We start from the raw sequence: 17,220 nt of genomic DNA, 5'->3' as shown, positions 1-17,220 counted from the left end.
TAAAGGATAATAATGTCATTTTAGACTTATTCATTAACGATATTTTACCTAACTAAGCACTGAATTACTCATTTTTATATTTTATTTCTACTGAATAATTATTTATATTCATTACGATAACAAATATTTAATCCAAACTATAATTTGATTTTGATCAGTTTGATTCTTGATTTTTCATATTAGTGGAGTTTTGATTTTCCTGTCATTTTTTGACAAAAAATAAAGTAGTAAATTTTATTAAGAATAAAACATCCAAAAATTATAATGAGTGATTATAGATAGAATCGTAAATTAAATATAATTAAGATATTCTTTTATAATTATTAAGATAAAAAATTAGTTATTTAAGATTATATATGAACTATATAATGAAAAGGTAAAAATATCATTTAAAAAATCTTGAACAATAGATAGATATAAATAGATTTGATTGTTATGATAGATGAATCATAACAGGAGATTAAACTATTAAAAAATTATTGACAAATACAATCACTATTGGCAAATTATAATTTATTCAATCAAATATTAATTATGTTGATATCATTATTATTATTATATTTAAAAAATTATTAATTTTTTAACAGTTCAAGATGATTAAAAGATAGTATTTATCAAAATCTTAGTCGTTATCTTCTCATTTTTTTATATTGGTTTTCAATCGTCGGTTATTTTATCTTTTTATTTCTTTTTTAAATTTTTTAATAAGAATAATTTTATCTTTATGACACGTTTTTTTTGTCTTTATGGCATATTTTTCTATGTCTTTGTGACACGTGTTTATTCTTATTTCTTGGTCTATTAGCCTTTTTTTTATTTTATGTTTTCTCAAAATTAGATTTGGAGACGTATAAAGATGACGCTTATTTGTAATATTGTCGATCTTTTATACTATGAACTATCAGATTGAATTTGGATATGTGATTTTGTGTCCGTAAATAGTTTCTCACGAGGCTCGGCTTTGATTTGCGGTTCTCAGTAGTCTTTCAATAATTTAATCCTTTTTTGTGGTTCGTATATCGATGCAGTTAAATTCATTCGTATCTATTTAATTTACGATGATAATTGTAAATTCTTATTGTAATTTTGGATATTTTTACTTTTTAATAACATCTTTTATTAAAAAAAAGGTAACATATGTTTAAATTTTTTCTCAATTATTGATAACTTACACATCTATGCACACAACTATTTAAACTCGAATTTTTTTAGAAGAACAACACTAAAATTAAAATCATACCTTATGTAAAATATTATAAATATAATATTTTAATTTATTAAAATTTAAAATAGTATACTTTTGACTAAAATTGAACTCTTACGTAGCTAAAATGTATAAATTTGTATTCACCTCATATTTATATAAAAATAAAATTAATATTTAGTGTAAAGTAAAATTTATATGACTATTAAAATTGCATAAATATTTATTGAGTTGAACCGATTCAAAAATTATTAAAGCTATAACTGAAAATTTCATCAACCTCTCATCTGTAATTTCACCCATGCTCAAAACCAGGTCTCTAACAAAGCAAACCCTTCCAATTTCTGTTCCCGAATTCTCAGCAAATATCAACCTCAGAAAAATAGAGGAAAAAAATTAGACAATTCTCCATGATTTCCCACTTTTTGGGACCCACTTTAAGAACAGATTGTCCTGTTCATTTCCATAGTTTCCCCTCTCATTTTCTTGATGTAAAAGACAACCTTTCCACTATAAATAATTGCAACAGAATTCAATAAAAAAGGGAATTTCTTGGTATTTTTGAGTCAATAGTGTCTGGCCCTGGGAAATGGCTTCCATTGGCAGTTCTTCACCATTTTTGATTGAAAGGAATATAAAAAGTAAACCTTTTGTTTTCTCAAGTTTTAGTCCAAGAAAGATCAAAACTTTAGCTGTTTTGGATGATTCAAAATGTGGGGTTTCTTTGTTTTGTACCAAAGGGCAGCTCTGGAGATTTAAACCTGTTAGAGTGTCTGGTTCTGCTGATGATCTTGGTGGTGATAGCTCTGAGAATACATTTCCGGATACAATTGAGAAAAGCAAGAAGGTTATTGCAATGCAAAAAGAACTACTTCAACAGGTACTTTCTAACTTTTTCCTTTACGTTTATAGCATTTGATTTTCATGGAAATCTTGCTTCTTTAATTGTAAAATTTGCTTCTTTTATGTTTACAATGGCTGTTTATTTTCTGGGTTGTGATTCATTCTTTGGTTCTTTATTGAAATGTGAGACTTTGTAACTGTTACCTTTTGCAGCAAGAAAAACATGAAACTAATACTCAGTAATAGCCAAAGTCTCTTTGTAGCTTTCATGGAGATTAAATTCCAATTGTAATCTTCCATTTCATATCTAATTTTTTATTCTACATTCTTTTAGGTTTCAAAGTTGCATTCATTAAGGGTATTTGTGCTCATATGTCATCTGAAATATCGATTTACTCACGCCCGCCTTGTTGTTGCGGAATAAGTATCTGTTTTTTTCTGGTATTTCAACTCGTTTGAATTACTACTGAAGTGTAGGATGACTTGGATATTCATGTTCTAACAAGCATTCTATAGGGTGTATTTCTGTTCGATGATGGAAATGAAGATTCCGTGATATTCTTAGATTGGTCTGTTTCTTGGTTTGGTTGGCATTTTGAACTCTTAACTTCATATTGCTACCTTGGTTGGAATTTTGGGATGGAAACCTTTTAGCACATGGAATCACAATTAGCTTTTATGATGTTTATTCAAACCTTGTCATCCGAGAGCTACATTCACTTGCTGATTTTGTCGGTGAGAATCCGAATTTTAGTTGTGTTATTCATTTTCTGTATCCATGGCAGATTGCAGAACAAAGGAAATTGGTTTCATCAATAAAAGGTAGCGTTGCTGACAAAGATGAAGACAAAGATTTTCATAAACAGGGGGATAGCTCTCTTCGCAATCCAGACCTTGCATCTAGCAGCTCCAACGGGGTGGATGAAGACAAAAATGGTAGCATTCCTTCAAGCAGTTTTGTTAATTCAGCTACAACAAATGTATCGGGGATCCTACCTTCGGATGAAGTTGGAGAGGAACCTGAACTATATTTGTCCCCCGAAAAAGCTTCCTCTACTATAGGTTCTATCGAACAGTCGAAAACTGCTGATTCTAAAGCATTTAAGTCTGATGTGCTTCCTCTTTATCTCTCGAGTTCATCTGACAAAGCCCAAGTTACAGACGAAGAGAACAAAAACTTGACTGAAGCAGTCTTGAAAGAGGCTGCTGAGGTAGATGATTCCGTCGTTGAAGATGAAAACCCCCCGCCACTAGCTGGTGCAAACGTCATGAATGTTATATTAGTAGCTGCAGAATGTGCTCCATGGTCTAAAACCGGTAATGCACCACTGATAGATAATCCGAGCTGACAGTCTCTTCTCCTTTCTCGATAAGTAGATGGCATGTTAACTTTCCCTTTTATATGCAATTGGAGACTAACATATTCTTATCATAGGTGGGCTTGGAGACGTTGCCGGTTCTTTGCCAAAGGCTTTGGCTCGACGTGGACATAGGGTTATGGTAATATTTCATATCTGATTTTTATGTTAAACTGAATCAAATCATTTTTATCTTAGGTCCCCAGCGATGAACCTACAGATGCCTACTGCACCTTATATGGTCTCATAGCAACCTTTCTTTTTCATTAGGTTGTGGTACCTCGATATGCCGATTATGCTGATTCTCAAGATATTGGAGTTCGAAGGAGGTATAAGGTAGATGGTCAGGTATGAAAGAGCATTATTTCGTATATTTGTAATTTTCTTAGCTATCGATTGTTAAAACATAATTGGCTAATTTACAGCACAATCTCGATGTTATGTTATTTGCAGGACATGGAAGTATCCTACTTTCAAGCCTATATTGATGGTGTGGATTTTGTTTTCCTGGACATTCCCGTGTTTCGCCATATGCAGAATAACATATACGGAGGAAACCGGGTGGTAGAATTATCTTTTCTTATGGATTTCTAATAATTAGTTAATAGTTTGATCTCAGAAACCATCTTTTGGTGCAGGGTATTTTGAAGCGCATGGTATTGCTTTGCAAAGCAGCGGTTGAGGTAAAGTGAAGGTTTACTCTGTCTCGGTTTCGTAGTTTCTGTAATTTTTATTTCACTTGGTTGGATATTCAATCCATTTGCTTCTTTACTGGTGTCGTTAAGTGAAGGCTTTTTTTTCCAGGTTCCATGGTATGTTCCGTGTGGTGGTGTCTGCTATGGAGATGGAAATCTTGTTTTCATCGCTAATGATTGGCATACCGCCTTGTTACCGGTGTACTTAAAAGCATATTATCGGGACAATGGTTTGATGTCCTTCACAAGATCCATTCTTGTTATCCATAACATTGCTCACCAGGTTTGGATGTCCTACACGGGTATGATTATTTGAATTTCTTCATAGCTGTATTCTAAATGATGAATTGAATCCAGGGCCGGGGACCTGTGGAGGATTTCAAATACGTCGATCTACCGGGACACTACATCGACCTTTTCAAGTTATATGATCCGGTAGGAGGTGATCACTTCAATATCTTTGCTGGTGGACTAAAGGCAGCCGACCGAGTGGTCACGGTTAGCCATGGATATGCTTGGGAGGTTAAAACTTCTGAAGGTGGTTGGGGTTTGCATGGGATCATAAACGAAAACGACTGGAAGTTGAGGGGAATAGTCAATGGCATCGATACAACAGACTGGAATCCGGAGTACGATATCCACCTCAAGTCAGATGGTTATACTAACTACTCCTTGGAAACATTGAAAACCGGTAAACCTCAATGCAAGGCCGCCTTACAGAAGGAGCTCGGCCTGCCGGTTCATGACGACGTCCCGCTGCTCGGCTTTATAGGGAGACTGGATCAACAAAAAGGTGTTGATCTGATCGCCGAGGCAATTCCTTGGATGATAGGCCAGGATGCACAGTTAGTCCTGTTAGGCACCGGCAGGCCCGACCTAGAACAAATGCTTAAACAGTTTGAAAACAAACATCCTGACAGGATAAGGGGATGGGTAGGGTTCTCGGTAAAGACGGCTCACCGTATAACGGCCGGTGCTGATATTTTACTAATGCCATCAAGATTCGAACCCTGTGGACTAAACCAACTGTATGCTATGAACTATGGAACGATCCCGGTTGTGCATGCGGTCGGCGGATTGAGGGACACGGTGCAGCAATTCAATCCGTTCGAAGAGTCTGGGCTCGGGTGGACGTTTGATAGTGCTCATACGAACAAGTTCATACATGCGCTAGGGAATTGTTTGTTGACTTACCGGGAGTACAAAACAAGCTGGGAAGGGCTGCAGATACGGGGAATGAAGCAAGATCTCAGCTGGGATAATGCAGCTGAGAAGTACGAGGAAGTACTTGTTGCTGCCAAATACCAATGGTGAGGCCTCTATGATTTTCACAAATATTTTCGGGTTCTGTTTACTTACATAAGTACAAGATAATATATGTTCAAAGATAACTTTAAATTATTTAATGTTAAACGCTCACACCTTAATATTTATAGTATTTATACCCAGAATTCAAAAAATAACAATAATTTCTTTATCACCAAAGTCTTTTAATTTATGCTAAAATATTTTATTTGGAATAAGTTATAGATAAGTATAGTTTATTCTTAAAAGAACAGTCAAAACAGAAAATCAGAACAGAAGATTAATATAGGATATATTAAACTCTAAATGAATAAATAAATATTTTATCCAACTAATGCATGCTAAAATACAAATTTGTTTACCGATTAGGATTAATAAAATAGAATCTTCTAGATTCTGGTTAACGCAATTTCGTGCATCATCATCAACCTCCTGGAATCTACTTTCTTCTCGAATTTTCCAGAATTAACCCTTCAATTTCCCCTATAAAAATCTTCTCTTTCCTTTCAACTTCAATTCAAATTATAAGAAAAAGAGTTCTTAATTTTTCCAACGTCAACATGGCGGATACCCCCACTCGAACCCAACAGTTTCCTCGGGTTGTTTTCGTCACGATCAACTTCAACGGCGGTGGAGTCGCCGGAGACGACAGTAAATCCGGAAAGGCACCTGCTTCGAAAGCTTCGATCGAAGCAATGCCGAGGATTAAAGTGAAAGAGAGCGGCGGCGATTGTAGTATTTGTTTGGAAGAGTTCGAAGTTGACGAAGAAGCTAGGGAGATGCCATGTAAGAACGTTTTTCATTCGGGTTGTATCGAGAAGTGGTTGCAGATCCATGGATCGTGTCCGGCCTGTCGGTTTTTTATGCCCGCCGCCGAGACGGCTGAAACCAACGGAGGTGAAGGTGGTCGGAGGAGATTGGAAGGTGGTGAGAATATTAATGGTTTGGATGTTTTCGAATCGTTTTTGGCTTTGGCTAGCTTCATGGGTATGATGGGTTCGGGTTGGGTTTTCCATCAACCTAATTCGGGTTGGGTAAATGATAATATGTCTTCCAATCAAAACATGGACCGCAATTGAAGAAGATTCATACACATATTTTATTTATTTTATTTTATTTTTATCCCTTGAAGAAGGGACTAAATTGTAAAGAAATAAAACAAATATATGTAAAGAATTAAAATATTGTTTATTTATTTGAATTTGATTCTAATGTATAATCTGTATCCAAATCCTACTTCTTGTTCTTTTTTTGCTTCTTTGGCCCTGCAACCTCCAATCTACCCGCAGGACATCCACACCGAGCTCGAAAAACGAGCACTGCTCCTCCATTACTCGGTGCCATCTTCTTCAACTCGGCTTCCAGTTCCCAGTGACGATCAGGCGGCAACTCGACAAGTCCTCTTTCAACACCATCTTTAACCAAAGTGTTGGGGTTCTAAATACACTCATCAGTTTCTAGTTCGATATCGAATTCGCCCGCCTTCATGAGAGCTTTACAATCAGGGTTCTTGCATTTGCTAGGTGTTGTACACAGAAGCAAAATCCAAGTAGCAATTGCAGAACAAGAAAAGCCTAATCCTATGGATGCATATACCATTGGAGTTCTCATGATTTCCTCTTTAAACATACGAAAGACAGGTTCAATGTATTCAACCCTTTTCAAAGAATCCACAACCACCAATCAAAGAAATCAACAATGTCGAGTAGTTCAATTAAACAGGTGAAATATATACTGTAGTTATCTCTTAATCTAAGGAAGTTTAAGTAAGAGTATAATTATCCCTTAATCTATGGAAGTATGGTAGAAATGAAACTCTTAACAGTCGGATCATTATCTACTAAAATTGTAATTAGGGGGTAAAACAATATATACTTTAAACAAGGTCAGGAGGTCGAATTCTGAAGTTGTATGCAAGACTCGATTTAGATTGACCAACCAATAGATTGAAAAACAACGGTTAAAAAAAATTTGTAACCACTAGATTTGCATAATTATCCTGTAAAAAGATAACTTTTTTCGAATGATCTCTCTAGAGAAACTGAGCACAACACTCGTCTCCATTTAGTTTTGAAGATTCAATGATTCAGCCTACAGAATACCATTGTAGTACCATTCAGAAGCTTTAAAACAAAGAGAAAAATATATGTTTAAACCAAAGAATTTCTAATGTTTCTCTGAATAAGAGTGTGATACAGTTCAAGCAAAATAAAGAATCGGAGCAACATAGATAAAAACCAACTGATTAAAGGACAATGATTTTTGGAACGTTAATATTCGACCTAATTATAGCTGGAGTCTTAGGCGCATTTTGAAACTTCGATTGAAGGCCTTTCCTTTTCTTACTGCTGGATCTGTTAAAGCGAAGGAAATCTGGGATTCTTTGCGAGAAAGACATCCTCTTGTCCCTTGGCAGAAAATCATTTGGTTTCCTCTTCATATCCCCAAATATAGCTTGATCACTTGGATGGCACTGCATGATCGTCTTCCTACGAAAGTTAGACTCCTCCGAATGGGTCTAATCTCTGACTGTAAATGCAATTTATGTGATAATCTATTTGAAACTAGGGAGCACCTGTTTTCCCAATGTTCTATGGCTAATCAACTATGGCATACTATCTTCTCTCATGTTGGTCTTACCTTTAAATTTAGCTCATGGGATGCTCTTTTAATGTGGGCCTGTTCCACTTGGAAGGGAAAATCCTTGCTTATTTCCATCATGAAGCTTGCTTTCTCTGCTCTTATCTACACCCTATGGGATGAACGCAATAAACGTCAGTTTCAAAACCATTCCAGATCCGCCCAAGACCTTTTCCATGCCATTAAGGAGACTGTGAGGTTACAATTGAGTGATAGGTCTATAAATATGAATGACAATGTTAATGTCACTCTTGTTGAACATTGGGAAATATTTTTATTTGATTCTTCTGTAAGTAGTTTTCTTTTGTTTTCAGAACTTTGAGGTTTTTGTAATCTGTTTCTGTTCTTGGGTAATAAAATTTTGAATTTTCCAAAAAAAAAACCAACTGATTTCCGGTGTTACTACTCGCGACACCTCAACTCGGATCATCAAACGCTTAATTTTTGCATTAATTCAGTGCATATGCAATATGATATTAATTCCAATGATCACAAAAGCTTTAAGATGTAAATTATCATAGAAAAGTGATTAAACAAATGAAAGAAAATATTCTTATATTCTCCGCTATAATCAACTGTATATAATCCTTACAACTTATTGCCATTAGAGCTTATTTAAAGACAACATAGTTTTTGAATAAACTAACCAGAGAAGGCACTCCTCTCTGCATTATGATTACTTTCTCTATTGCTTTAATTTATCTATCATATCCCAAAATCCTACTTCTTGTTCTTTCTTTGCTTCTTTGGCCCCGGAACCTCCAATCTGCCAACAGGACATCCACACCGAGCTTGAAAAACAAGAACTGCTCTTCCGTTAATTGGTGCCATCTTCTTTAACTCGGCTTCCAATTCCCTGTGATGATCCGGAGACAACTCGAAAAGTCCTCTTTTAGCACCATCTTTAACCAAAGTGTTGGAGTTCTTAATACACTCCTCAGTTTCTAATTGGATATCGAATTCGGCTGCCTTCCAAAGACCTTTACAATCAGGGTTCCTGCATTTCCTAGTTGTACACAGAAGCAAAATCCAAGTAGCTATTGCAGCACAACAAAAGCCTAATCCTATGGATGCATATATCATTGGAGTTCTCATAATTTCCTCTTTAAACATATAAAAGACAGGTTCAATGAATTCAATCATTTTCAAAGATATACACTTTAAAGTTGGGAACAACAAGAATCCACAAGCTGCAATCACAGCAATTAAGATGAATACATCAATGGCAGCAGATCTTGATCCTTCACAAAATGGAATTTCTAAACAACTTGATGAATTGGGTACCTTTTGTTTCTTGGGAAAATTGTTTCTTGATGATGATTTGGGGTTCATCAGATCATCTGAATCCAATGAATTCGCCATGATTGTAGCTGAGGAAGCCTGGTCAACGGAGTTGCAGACTGAGATTGAGCTATGGAAATTGACCATTTCAAATCAAACCCAGAATTTTTTAAATCCAAAAATCGAAAAGAACAAAGAAAACCCAACAAATGAAAATTGAATCTCTATCAATTTTCCTTCAATCCAAACTGTAAATCCAGATCAAACCCACCTCATAAAACCTCAAAAAGCAAAAAACTTTCCTCAATATCAGGTGTTTCTTAGTATCCAAATGAGTAAATTCCTTCAGACAACGCCCAAGGAATGGAAATTTTCAATCCCAAATTGAGACTTGAGATTGAATGTGGAGCAAAAGAAGATTTGGGATTGCAATCCTTTATATCGAGAGAGAGAGAGAGAGCTGACAATGGAATAGCATGTTAATTCAGTGGAATTTTTTTAAATTAATTATTTGTATCCGATTTATTAATATAATAATCCAAATCAGATTTTGTAGTAACTCATTACAAGTGATCATTTCAATTTAATTTGCTTTATTCATTTATATCAGATTTTTGTTGCTATTGAGAGATAGTTTCAAACCGTTTTCTTTTAAGAAAAAATCAAAAAGAAAGTAATTCAAATTAAGAACTTTGATTGAGGTTGAAACCCCCTTTTAGTCAAATATGATGATGATGATGATATTGTTTTTCTTCCATATTCTATTAATTTTGTATAACAAAGATAGAGATAATAATTCTTTATTGAATATTAATTCCTTAATACCTCCTAAAAAATGAGTTTAAATCATTTTGGTTTAAGGATCGCTTTTGTCTTTATTGTAGATTCAATTTATCATTTTCGTTGTATCATACTTTCATATCAATTTAACCCTCGAAAGTGTTCAATTGCTCCATTCTATACCATGTCCTTAACTTAAAACCCTAAATCAATTTAGGGTTTTAAGTTAGGGGCAGGATATAGAATAGTGTAATTGAACAACTTGAGGGCTAAATTGATATGAAAGTATGATAGGGGCGAAAATGATAAATTGAGTCTACTATAGGGATAAAAATTACCCTTTTGTCAATCTTTTTTAATAGTTTGTGTGATTATAAGATAACATCTGTTTAAAATATTTTTTAATTGACGACAATGTACACACCGTAACTGCTTAAACCAATAACATCTAAGGAGAACAACATTCTTTTTAACCAGTGATGTTAGTTTATGGGTTCAAAATAAGTTTAAGTTTTACGTATATTTATATCCTATTTAAAGATTTGAAAATTACAAATAGTTTAATCATAATATAAAATATCATAAATTTAATCCAAATAATTCATATAGTTATTACAAAATAAATAAAATCCATTATTTCAATATCTTTTTTTTAAATCACGTCAATACCGATGGCGCGCGTCGTGAGTCGGATGGGTCAGCTTCCTGTGATTGAGTTGCTCGGGATTCATCGGGTTCTTGGAAGTCTTGTTTCAGCAAATTCATCGGTGCATGCTCAGTGCTCAATGTTGAGCTTTGGGGTGCTGGCGTCGGTCTTGACTCTTGATCTAGCCCGGAGTGCTAGTTTCCGGCTCATTATTCTTGAAGTTGACAGCTTAGAAGCTTTTCGCATCCTACGGAACGACTACAATGGTTTTCACCCTCTTAAACAGTATTTCTCGAATCTCCGTCAACGCCAATGGACTATTAAAATACTTCATATTCGCATGGATGGTAACAAGATCGCCGATGCTTTAGCCAATTGTCGAAGATCATTAGTGGTCTAGCTTCGGCTGGTTTATGGTTGGTCGGAGTTGGTCTCCCTTGTTTCTTTGTTGTTTTCTCTTTGTAGTGATATTATTACATGTACTCTTTTCCTCCTATTAGTAATAAAGGTGTTTTTATAATGAAACATATGAATATAATATTTTCCTTTATATGTTTCGGTTATTAATATATACAACATTTACCCAAAAATAAAATTATTTCTGAAAATATGATTTTCACTGTTTTTATAAATAACTGATATTTTTTTATAATCTATCATTATTACATGCGGAAATTCTTACAAATGTTTTCCTTTTCACCAAAAGAACGTAAAAGTTCAATTTTTCTTACCTAAACTTCATTTAGATATTTTTTTGTCAAAATCATTTAATTAAGATGCATTTAATGAATACATCCATAGGTAGGTTGGGTCGAATCGTAGCCTACATATTTTTATTTTCCTTCACTCAAACTTGGCCTAATTACTACAGCAACTCAAAAGCTCTCTTTATTGTTTAAAATAATATTACTTATCTATTTCATAATTGAATTAAGGTAAAAAATATTAATAAATAATAATATTATGAGTAATATAGCTAGTAAACGATCGTAGTAAATCATACTATAAACTTTTTAAATTAGATTAAATAAAATTTGAGCCACAAATCTTAAAAAACATAAGTGTTGTGGGTTATTTCATGATTGCATTGTGATATAAATGAAGGAGAGAGAAAATGGCAACACGTTTTTCCTTTTACAAAGCAGACCTTACGGCTTGAAAGACATTTTAGACACAAATTATAAGTCTTTCGGCTAACGGGTTAGTTTAAGTGATAAACAATTTGATATCGTTTAAGCATGTATCGAGTTTGAGTACTTGTATATATGAAAAGTTTTCGTTGAGAGATTTATCCACCAAAATTAAATATGCAACATGAATTAATCCGAATTAATCACGGGAAAACCTTAAAAATCAAGAGGGAGAGAAAACAAAGTCTTTTCAAAACCCTAATCTAAGTCTTGGTCAACCAAAACATGTGGAAATAATTGTAGTTCCTTATTTATCAACAATGAAAGAAGATAGAAGGGGGGAAAACCCAAATTAATCTTTTATATAATTTATGTCTGTTTTATAATGTTTGTAATTATCATTTCAATTTTTTTGATAAATTATAATTAAAAAATTAAAAAATATTAATAGAAATAATCATACGAATCTATCTTATTTATTTTCATTCTTAGTCTTTTTATGTTTGTGATTTATTAATCACCCAATACTATTTAAAAAATAGAAATAAATTCTTTAGAGTTAGTCCTGGGTAAAAATTATTGGTCTGAATATAATTTAAATATATGTAATTTATCGATGTATGGAGTTTGTATGAATTTTCTTAGTCATTAACAACATATTTTATAGATGTAATTATTCGAATTCAGAACTTGAAAGGCGAATAACCACTAAATGTTATTTTTTATTACTCTTGGGTAAATATAAGATAGTATATGTTCAAAGATAACTCTAAACCATTTTAACATTAAACACTCGTACCCCTAGAATTGCTTATATTCAAACCTAATACCTCAAAGAATAATAACAATTTCTTTATCACCGAAGTGACTAAGATTCGTGCCTAAATGTTCTTATTTAAATATAATAAATATATAATTGACTCACATGCAATAGCTATTATGCTATTCTTGTTTATGAATGTAAAGGTCAAGACATCAACCCCCATATAAACGGTCCATAGTCAAGTCATGGCCATATGTGTAGAGAGTTGAATTTTCTAGCACATTTCATAAAAGCATAATTAGTCTATTCAGACACTAATTACATTAATAATACGTTACATATAAATTTATATAATTGAACATAAACAATTTTATAAGTTTTCACGTAGGTAATTTTATAAATTAATATTAAAAATTTACCCCTTTTTTAAAAAAATATATCACAAAAATAATTGTAAACTAACATTCATGTCAAATAAACCAAATAAAACAATATAATTTTTGAACAAATATGTCAGATAAAACTAAAGATAGATCGAGGGGTGGTCAGGATTGTCGTCTCTCCTTGAAAATTTCAAATTATCATATATTTTATATATTTTTTATTGATAATCTATTTTCGCCTCCTAAAATTTATAAATTTATCCTCACACACATAAAATTATTCATCCGTTCCTAGATAAAACATTATACGAAATAAGTGGCGGAAGATAATGGAAACTAGTGGAGGCCATGACCCTCCAAAAATTTGAAAAATTTTAGTTCAGACCTTTAAATTTTTTAAAATATTTAATTTGGCCACCACAAAATTTTTAAAAATTCATATTAATTTTTAATATTCTTAATTAAATCCCTCCGGTTATTTTTTAAAAATTCTCAATATGCCTCTCAAATTTTCAAAAATTTTAGTTATACCTCAATTTTTTTGGAAAAAATATATACTGAGCCAATCAAATTTTTTAAAAGTTTTAATTTAAACATCTATATTTTTTAAAATTTTAAGTTGACCCTCTCAAACTCTATCATCAAAGTTATGTTATATCAAAGCTATTGAAAAGAGTCCTGATATGAATTTGAACTTGAAGAGGTAATTATTCATATACGAAATCTTGAGACTCAAAGGCAATAATATTGAATCATAGACACAAAATAATATGATGAAGTAAAATGAAATTATTCGTATTAGATTTTGTGATTAAATTATTTTTATTGGATACGAGAATGAGTGAATTGTGGGCATTTACCAAGACAATTGCAAAGAGGCATAGAAGGAAATTGACCAAGAAATTCACCAATTTCCCTTTCTCTTTACGTCCAAAAGCAAACAAACATAAGCACATACGGCTTAGTGTTCGATCAACTCCCAATCAGAAAGTTACATGTACAATCCACCAACAAATTGATTATTCAAACCCATCAAAATGGCTGTTCTTTGTTCCCATATGTAATAGGGTAAGGGGAGGTAAGATAGTAGGTTGTCCCCAACACCAGATTGAGAGTAGCTTCCGTAGAAGACCTCCAAATTATTCAAACCCATCAACTGTACATTATTAAATTTGAATACAGTGAATATTAGATGTCATGATATTATAATTTTATGTAATATCAATGAATCAAATAATAATATATCGTTGGAAATAAAATTGATTTTAAAAAATTCATAATTATTTATTAATCCAAATGAATTGCCCTAATACAGTTAAAATTAGAGTAAAAGTACAAAGATGGTTCCCTGATTATAGGATATTATTTTATTGAGTCCCCTAGTATTAAAAGTTACAAAGCGGTCCTCCGACTATATATAGTTGTTTTGTAGAGTCCCTCGACTATTAAAAGTTACAAAACGAATATTTGACTATTCATTATGTTCCAAACTCGTTCTTTTCCGATAAAACATTGATGGCAATATGAGCTGGACATCAACCTACGGACAGATATATGATAAAATCTGATCTCATAATCCCAAAAGATTATCATATCTCAGTCCACATGTTAATGTTCAGCTCAGACAACCGTTAATTTTTTAATGGAAAAAAGACGACTTTGAAACATAATTAATAAAGTAATCATTTTGTAACTTTTAATAACCGAGGAACTCAACAAAGCAACTCTCAATAGTTGAGGATCCATTTTATAACTTTTAATAGTAAAAATACTCGATAAAATAATATCCTATAGTCAGAGGACCATTTGTATAATTTACCCTTAAAACTATTAACGAGGTTGCTTAATTTCCTAGAAACTTGAATCAAAGGAAACGTAGTCAAAGAGGCTATGGGCAGGTTACCGAGCAAACAAACAAGGGCCACGTATGTAGGCCAAAGTGGACCAACTTCTCTTTTCTAGCTGCTCCCAATACTTTAAACGCAACGTTACACTACCAAAAATTAAATACTCAAACCAATATTAAATTGAATTGTATTAACTAGGAATATGTATTTGACTCGAATTCTTGACTCAATTTTATAAGATTAATTTTTTTATTTGAAAATTTGAGTTTGAGTCGAATCATTATAGATTTCTTAAAGATCAGATCAGATTATACTTTTTAAAAGATAAATAACAAATCGGATCATGTTTGAGTTTTGGGTTAAAAATACTTGACACGAGAATAATAATATAATTGACCTTTATGTATTTAAGGATAATTTCCATAATACCTCTTTCTTTGTACTTCTTTTTTAGTTAAGTCTTTATTTTATCTAATAAAATGAGAATATTTTACATATATTTGTGTAAGATTGAATTGAGTGGGATGCGAGTTTTTACCTTAAAATTAGGTCAGTTTTAAATTGAGTAGAACTTCCCTAAATTTGAGTCGAGTAGGGTGAAAGAGTGTTATACTCTGGTCGAGTTTAGGTGAGTCAAAAACTCGACTCAACTCGTGACTATACCTAACATTAACCATAAGTTAATTTAATAGAATGATGCATTAATTTTTTTTAAAAATTGATTATTCAATTTTGATATTGTAAATGATGAAAGTTGAATCGAAAATATCACTCTATAACAGACATATGTATGACTAGAAATTGAATCTTAATTTAAATACCTCTCTACTTTCTTAGGTTATAAGTTTAATATCTATTAAGAATAAAATTCTCATTTCATTTCTCTTAGGTAGAAATTATTAAAAAAAGACGTTTATAATTTAATTAAACCGATTGAATTGAGGACCGGTTCGATCCCGTTCGAGTTCCGGTTTAGAAATTATTAAACTTTGGAAATATCCCAGGAAGGGCCCATTCTTTTCCCAATATCTTTCATGCTCCATTTCTTTATTGCAGTCTTCTTCTTGGTGGATCTTGCCCGCAGCATACAGGCAACTTCCTCGTTAACTGACCGGGTTGAATTGGCCGCCATTAAATATCCCCCCAAAACTACAACTTTCCATCAATCCATGCAAATTCTTCTTCCATTTTTTCCATTCAGTCTCTTTCTCTCAAAACTGGCTGACAATTTCTTTCAATGGAATCATCATTTGCAGAAAGCCCAAACTCCAACCACTTCCCATTCCTCGATTTAACTCTCTTGTTTCATGCTTTCACTTGTTTCAACAGCTTTCTCTCAAGAAATTGTTGGTTTTCCCCGAAATCCCACCATGAAAACGGCGGTTCAACGTCATTAGATCGTGGGAGAAATCTGGGTTTTGACTATTCGATCGAGGAGAAAGAAGACGGCGTGAGAGTTGATAGAAAAGACGTGGAGAAATTGATGGGAAATCTGGGGATCTTTTGCAGCCAAGAAAGCGAGGAACTGAATGAATCGTTTGGTTTTAATGAAGTTTCGAGGGTGTTTGAAGAGGAGGAGCCGAGTTTAGATGAATTGAAGGAAGCTTTCGATGTTTTTGATGTGAACAAAGATGGGTTCATCGACGCAAAGGAATTGCAGAGAGTTCTCTGTGTTTTGGGATTGAAAGAAGGCTTGGGGATTGGAAATTGCAAGAAGATGATTCAGAGATTTGATGAAGATGGCGATGGTAGAATAGGGTTTAAGGAATTTGTAAAATTCATGGAGATCAGTTTTTGCTGAATCAATCAATTCAGTTTTCTTAACGGCAACTTTTAGATTATCTTATGTGGTTTTATTTTTAAAACTTTTTATTTTATTATTGAAATTGGTATGAATTTATATTTGGGCACTAAGAAAATAATAGTAAAAAAAAAAACTAAAGATAGAAGAGAGGGTATTGTTGTAACGAGAGAGAGAGGGGTATTGTAAATTTTAAAATTTTATTGTTGTTAACGACGGTGATCGGTGATCGATGACAGTCGACAATGATTAATAATAGACAATCTCCATAATATTTAATCACAAATTAGTGATCTTTATCAAATTTTAGTTATCTTCAAAGCGTGAAAGACGAGATTATATATTTTTTATATATAACTTATTCGAAACAAATTTTGTAGATATTGGACACTTATTTCATCCACATAATGCTTGAACAAAAATTGATTATATTTTTACGTATGATGGTACTGCAATCTCTAGGCACGCTATGAAATAATCAATAACTATCATTTCTTCTAAACATACTAAAATTTATGTTATATATGAAGCTAGTTGAGATCTA

General features: G+C 32.8%; 4 protein-coding genes across 7 annotated transcripts in view; 3 read left to right on the top strand and 1 right to left on the bottom strand.

The window, feature by feature from the left end:
- Positions 1 to 17,220, top strand: part of LOC120190683 (starch synthase 2, chloroplastic/amyloplastic-like) — a 41,113-nt gene that overhangs the window by 23,723 nt on the left and 170 nt on the right. Inside the window, exons 3-11 of the mRNA XM_039193732.1 lie at positions 1,764 to 2,084; positions 2,833 to 3,364; positions 3,483 to 3,547; positions 3,676 to 3,753; positions 3,859 to 3,969; positions 4,044 to 4,088; positions 4,210 to 4,383; positions 4,458 to 5,445; positions 6,738 to 6,749. Of these exons, the coding sequence (XP_039049663.1) occupies positions 1,794 to 2,084; positions 2,833 to 3,364; positions 3,483 to 3,547; positions 3,676 to 3,753; positions 3,859 to 3,969; positions 4,044 to 4,088; positions 4,210 to 4,383; positions 4,458 to 5,414 (2,253 nt within the window). The 5' untranslated portion in view covers positions 1,764 to 1,793 and the 3' untranslated portion in view covers positions 5,415 to 5,445; positions 6,738 to 6,749. The remainder of the gene's footprint in view (positions 1 to 1,763; positions 2,085 to 2,832; positions 3,365 to 3,482; positions 3,548 to 3,675; positions 3,754 to 3,858; positions 3,970 to 4,043; positions 4,089 to 4,209; positions 4,384 to 4,457; positions 5,446 to 6,737; positions 6,750 to 17,220) is intronic.
- On the top strand, positions 5,966 to 6,484 carry LOC120190244 (E3 ubiquitin-protein ligase MPSR1-like). The gene has a single exon (XM_039193348.1). It carries the CDS (start codon positions 5,966 to 5,968, stop codon positions 6,482 to 6,484), a length of 519 nt encoding a protein of 172 aa, XP_039049279.1.
- Positions 8,575 to 9,752, bottom strand: LOC120190687 (uncharacterized protein At5g19025-like). Of its 4 annotated transcripts, none has more exons than XM_039193738.1 (2): positions 9,598 to 9,752; positions 8,575 to 9,425 (listed from the first exon to the last, which is right to left on the bottom strand). In XM_039193738.1, the coding sequence occupies exon 2, from the start codon at positions 9,405 to 9,407 to the stop codon at positions 8,766 to 8,768; it is 642 nt and encodes a 213-aa protein (XP_039049669.1). In that variant the 5' UTR covers positions 9,408 to 9,425; positions 9,598 to 9,752; the 3' UTR covers positions 8,575 to 8,765. The 4 variants fall into 4 exon arrangements, with proteins under 4 accessions (XP_039049669.1, XP_039049668.1, XP_039049670.1 ...); XM_039193737.1 differs by having other exon boundaries at positions 8,575 to 9,456; positions 9,598 to 9,751; XM_039193739.1 differs by having other exon boundaries at positions 8,575 to 9,445; positions 9,598 to 9,751.
- LOC120190689 (probable calcium-binding protein CML46) lies at positions 16,006 to 16,699 on the top strand. The gene has a single exon (XM_039193740.1). It carries the CDS (start codon positions 16,113 to 16,115, stop codon positions 16,674 to 16,676), a length of 564 nt encoding a protein of 187 aa, XP_039049671.1. The 5' UTR covers positions 16,006 to 16,112; the 3' UTR covers positions 16,677 to 16,699.

Source organism: Hibiscus syriacus, unplaced genomic scaffold, assembly GCF_006381635.1.
Source record: "Hibiscus syriacus cultivar Baekdansim isolate YM2019G1 unplaced genomic scaffold, ASM638163v2 tig00116962_pilon, whole genome shotgun sequence".
In the NCBI taxonomy this organism is placed as follows: Eukaryota; Viridiplantae; Streptophyta; class Magnoliopsida; order Malvales; family Malvaceae; genus Hibiscus; species Hibiscus syriacus.
This window is presented reverse-complemented; position numbering and strand designations above follow the sequence as displayed.

Coding starts and splice junctions, on each gene's coding strand:
- LOC120190687 (XM_039193736.1), bottom strand. CDS start 9,473: ATGGTCAATTTCCATAGCTCAATCTCAGTCTGCAACTCCGTTGACCAG.
- LOC120190689 (XM_039193740.1), top strand. CDS start 16,113: ATGGAATCATCATTTGCAGAAAGCCCAAACTCCAACCACTTCCCATTC.
- LOC120190244 (XM_039193348.1), top strand. CDS start 5,966: ATGGCGGATACCCCCACTCGAACCCAACAGTTTCCTCGGGTTGTTTTC.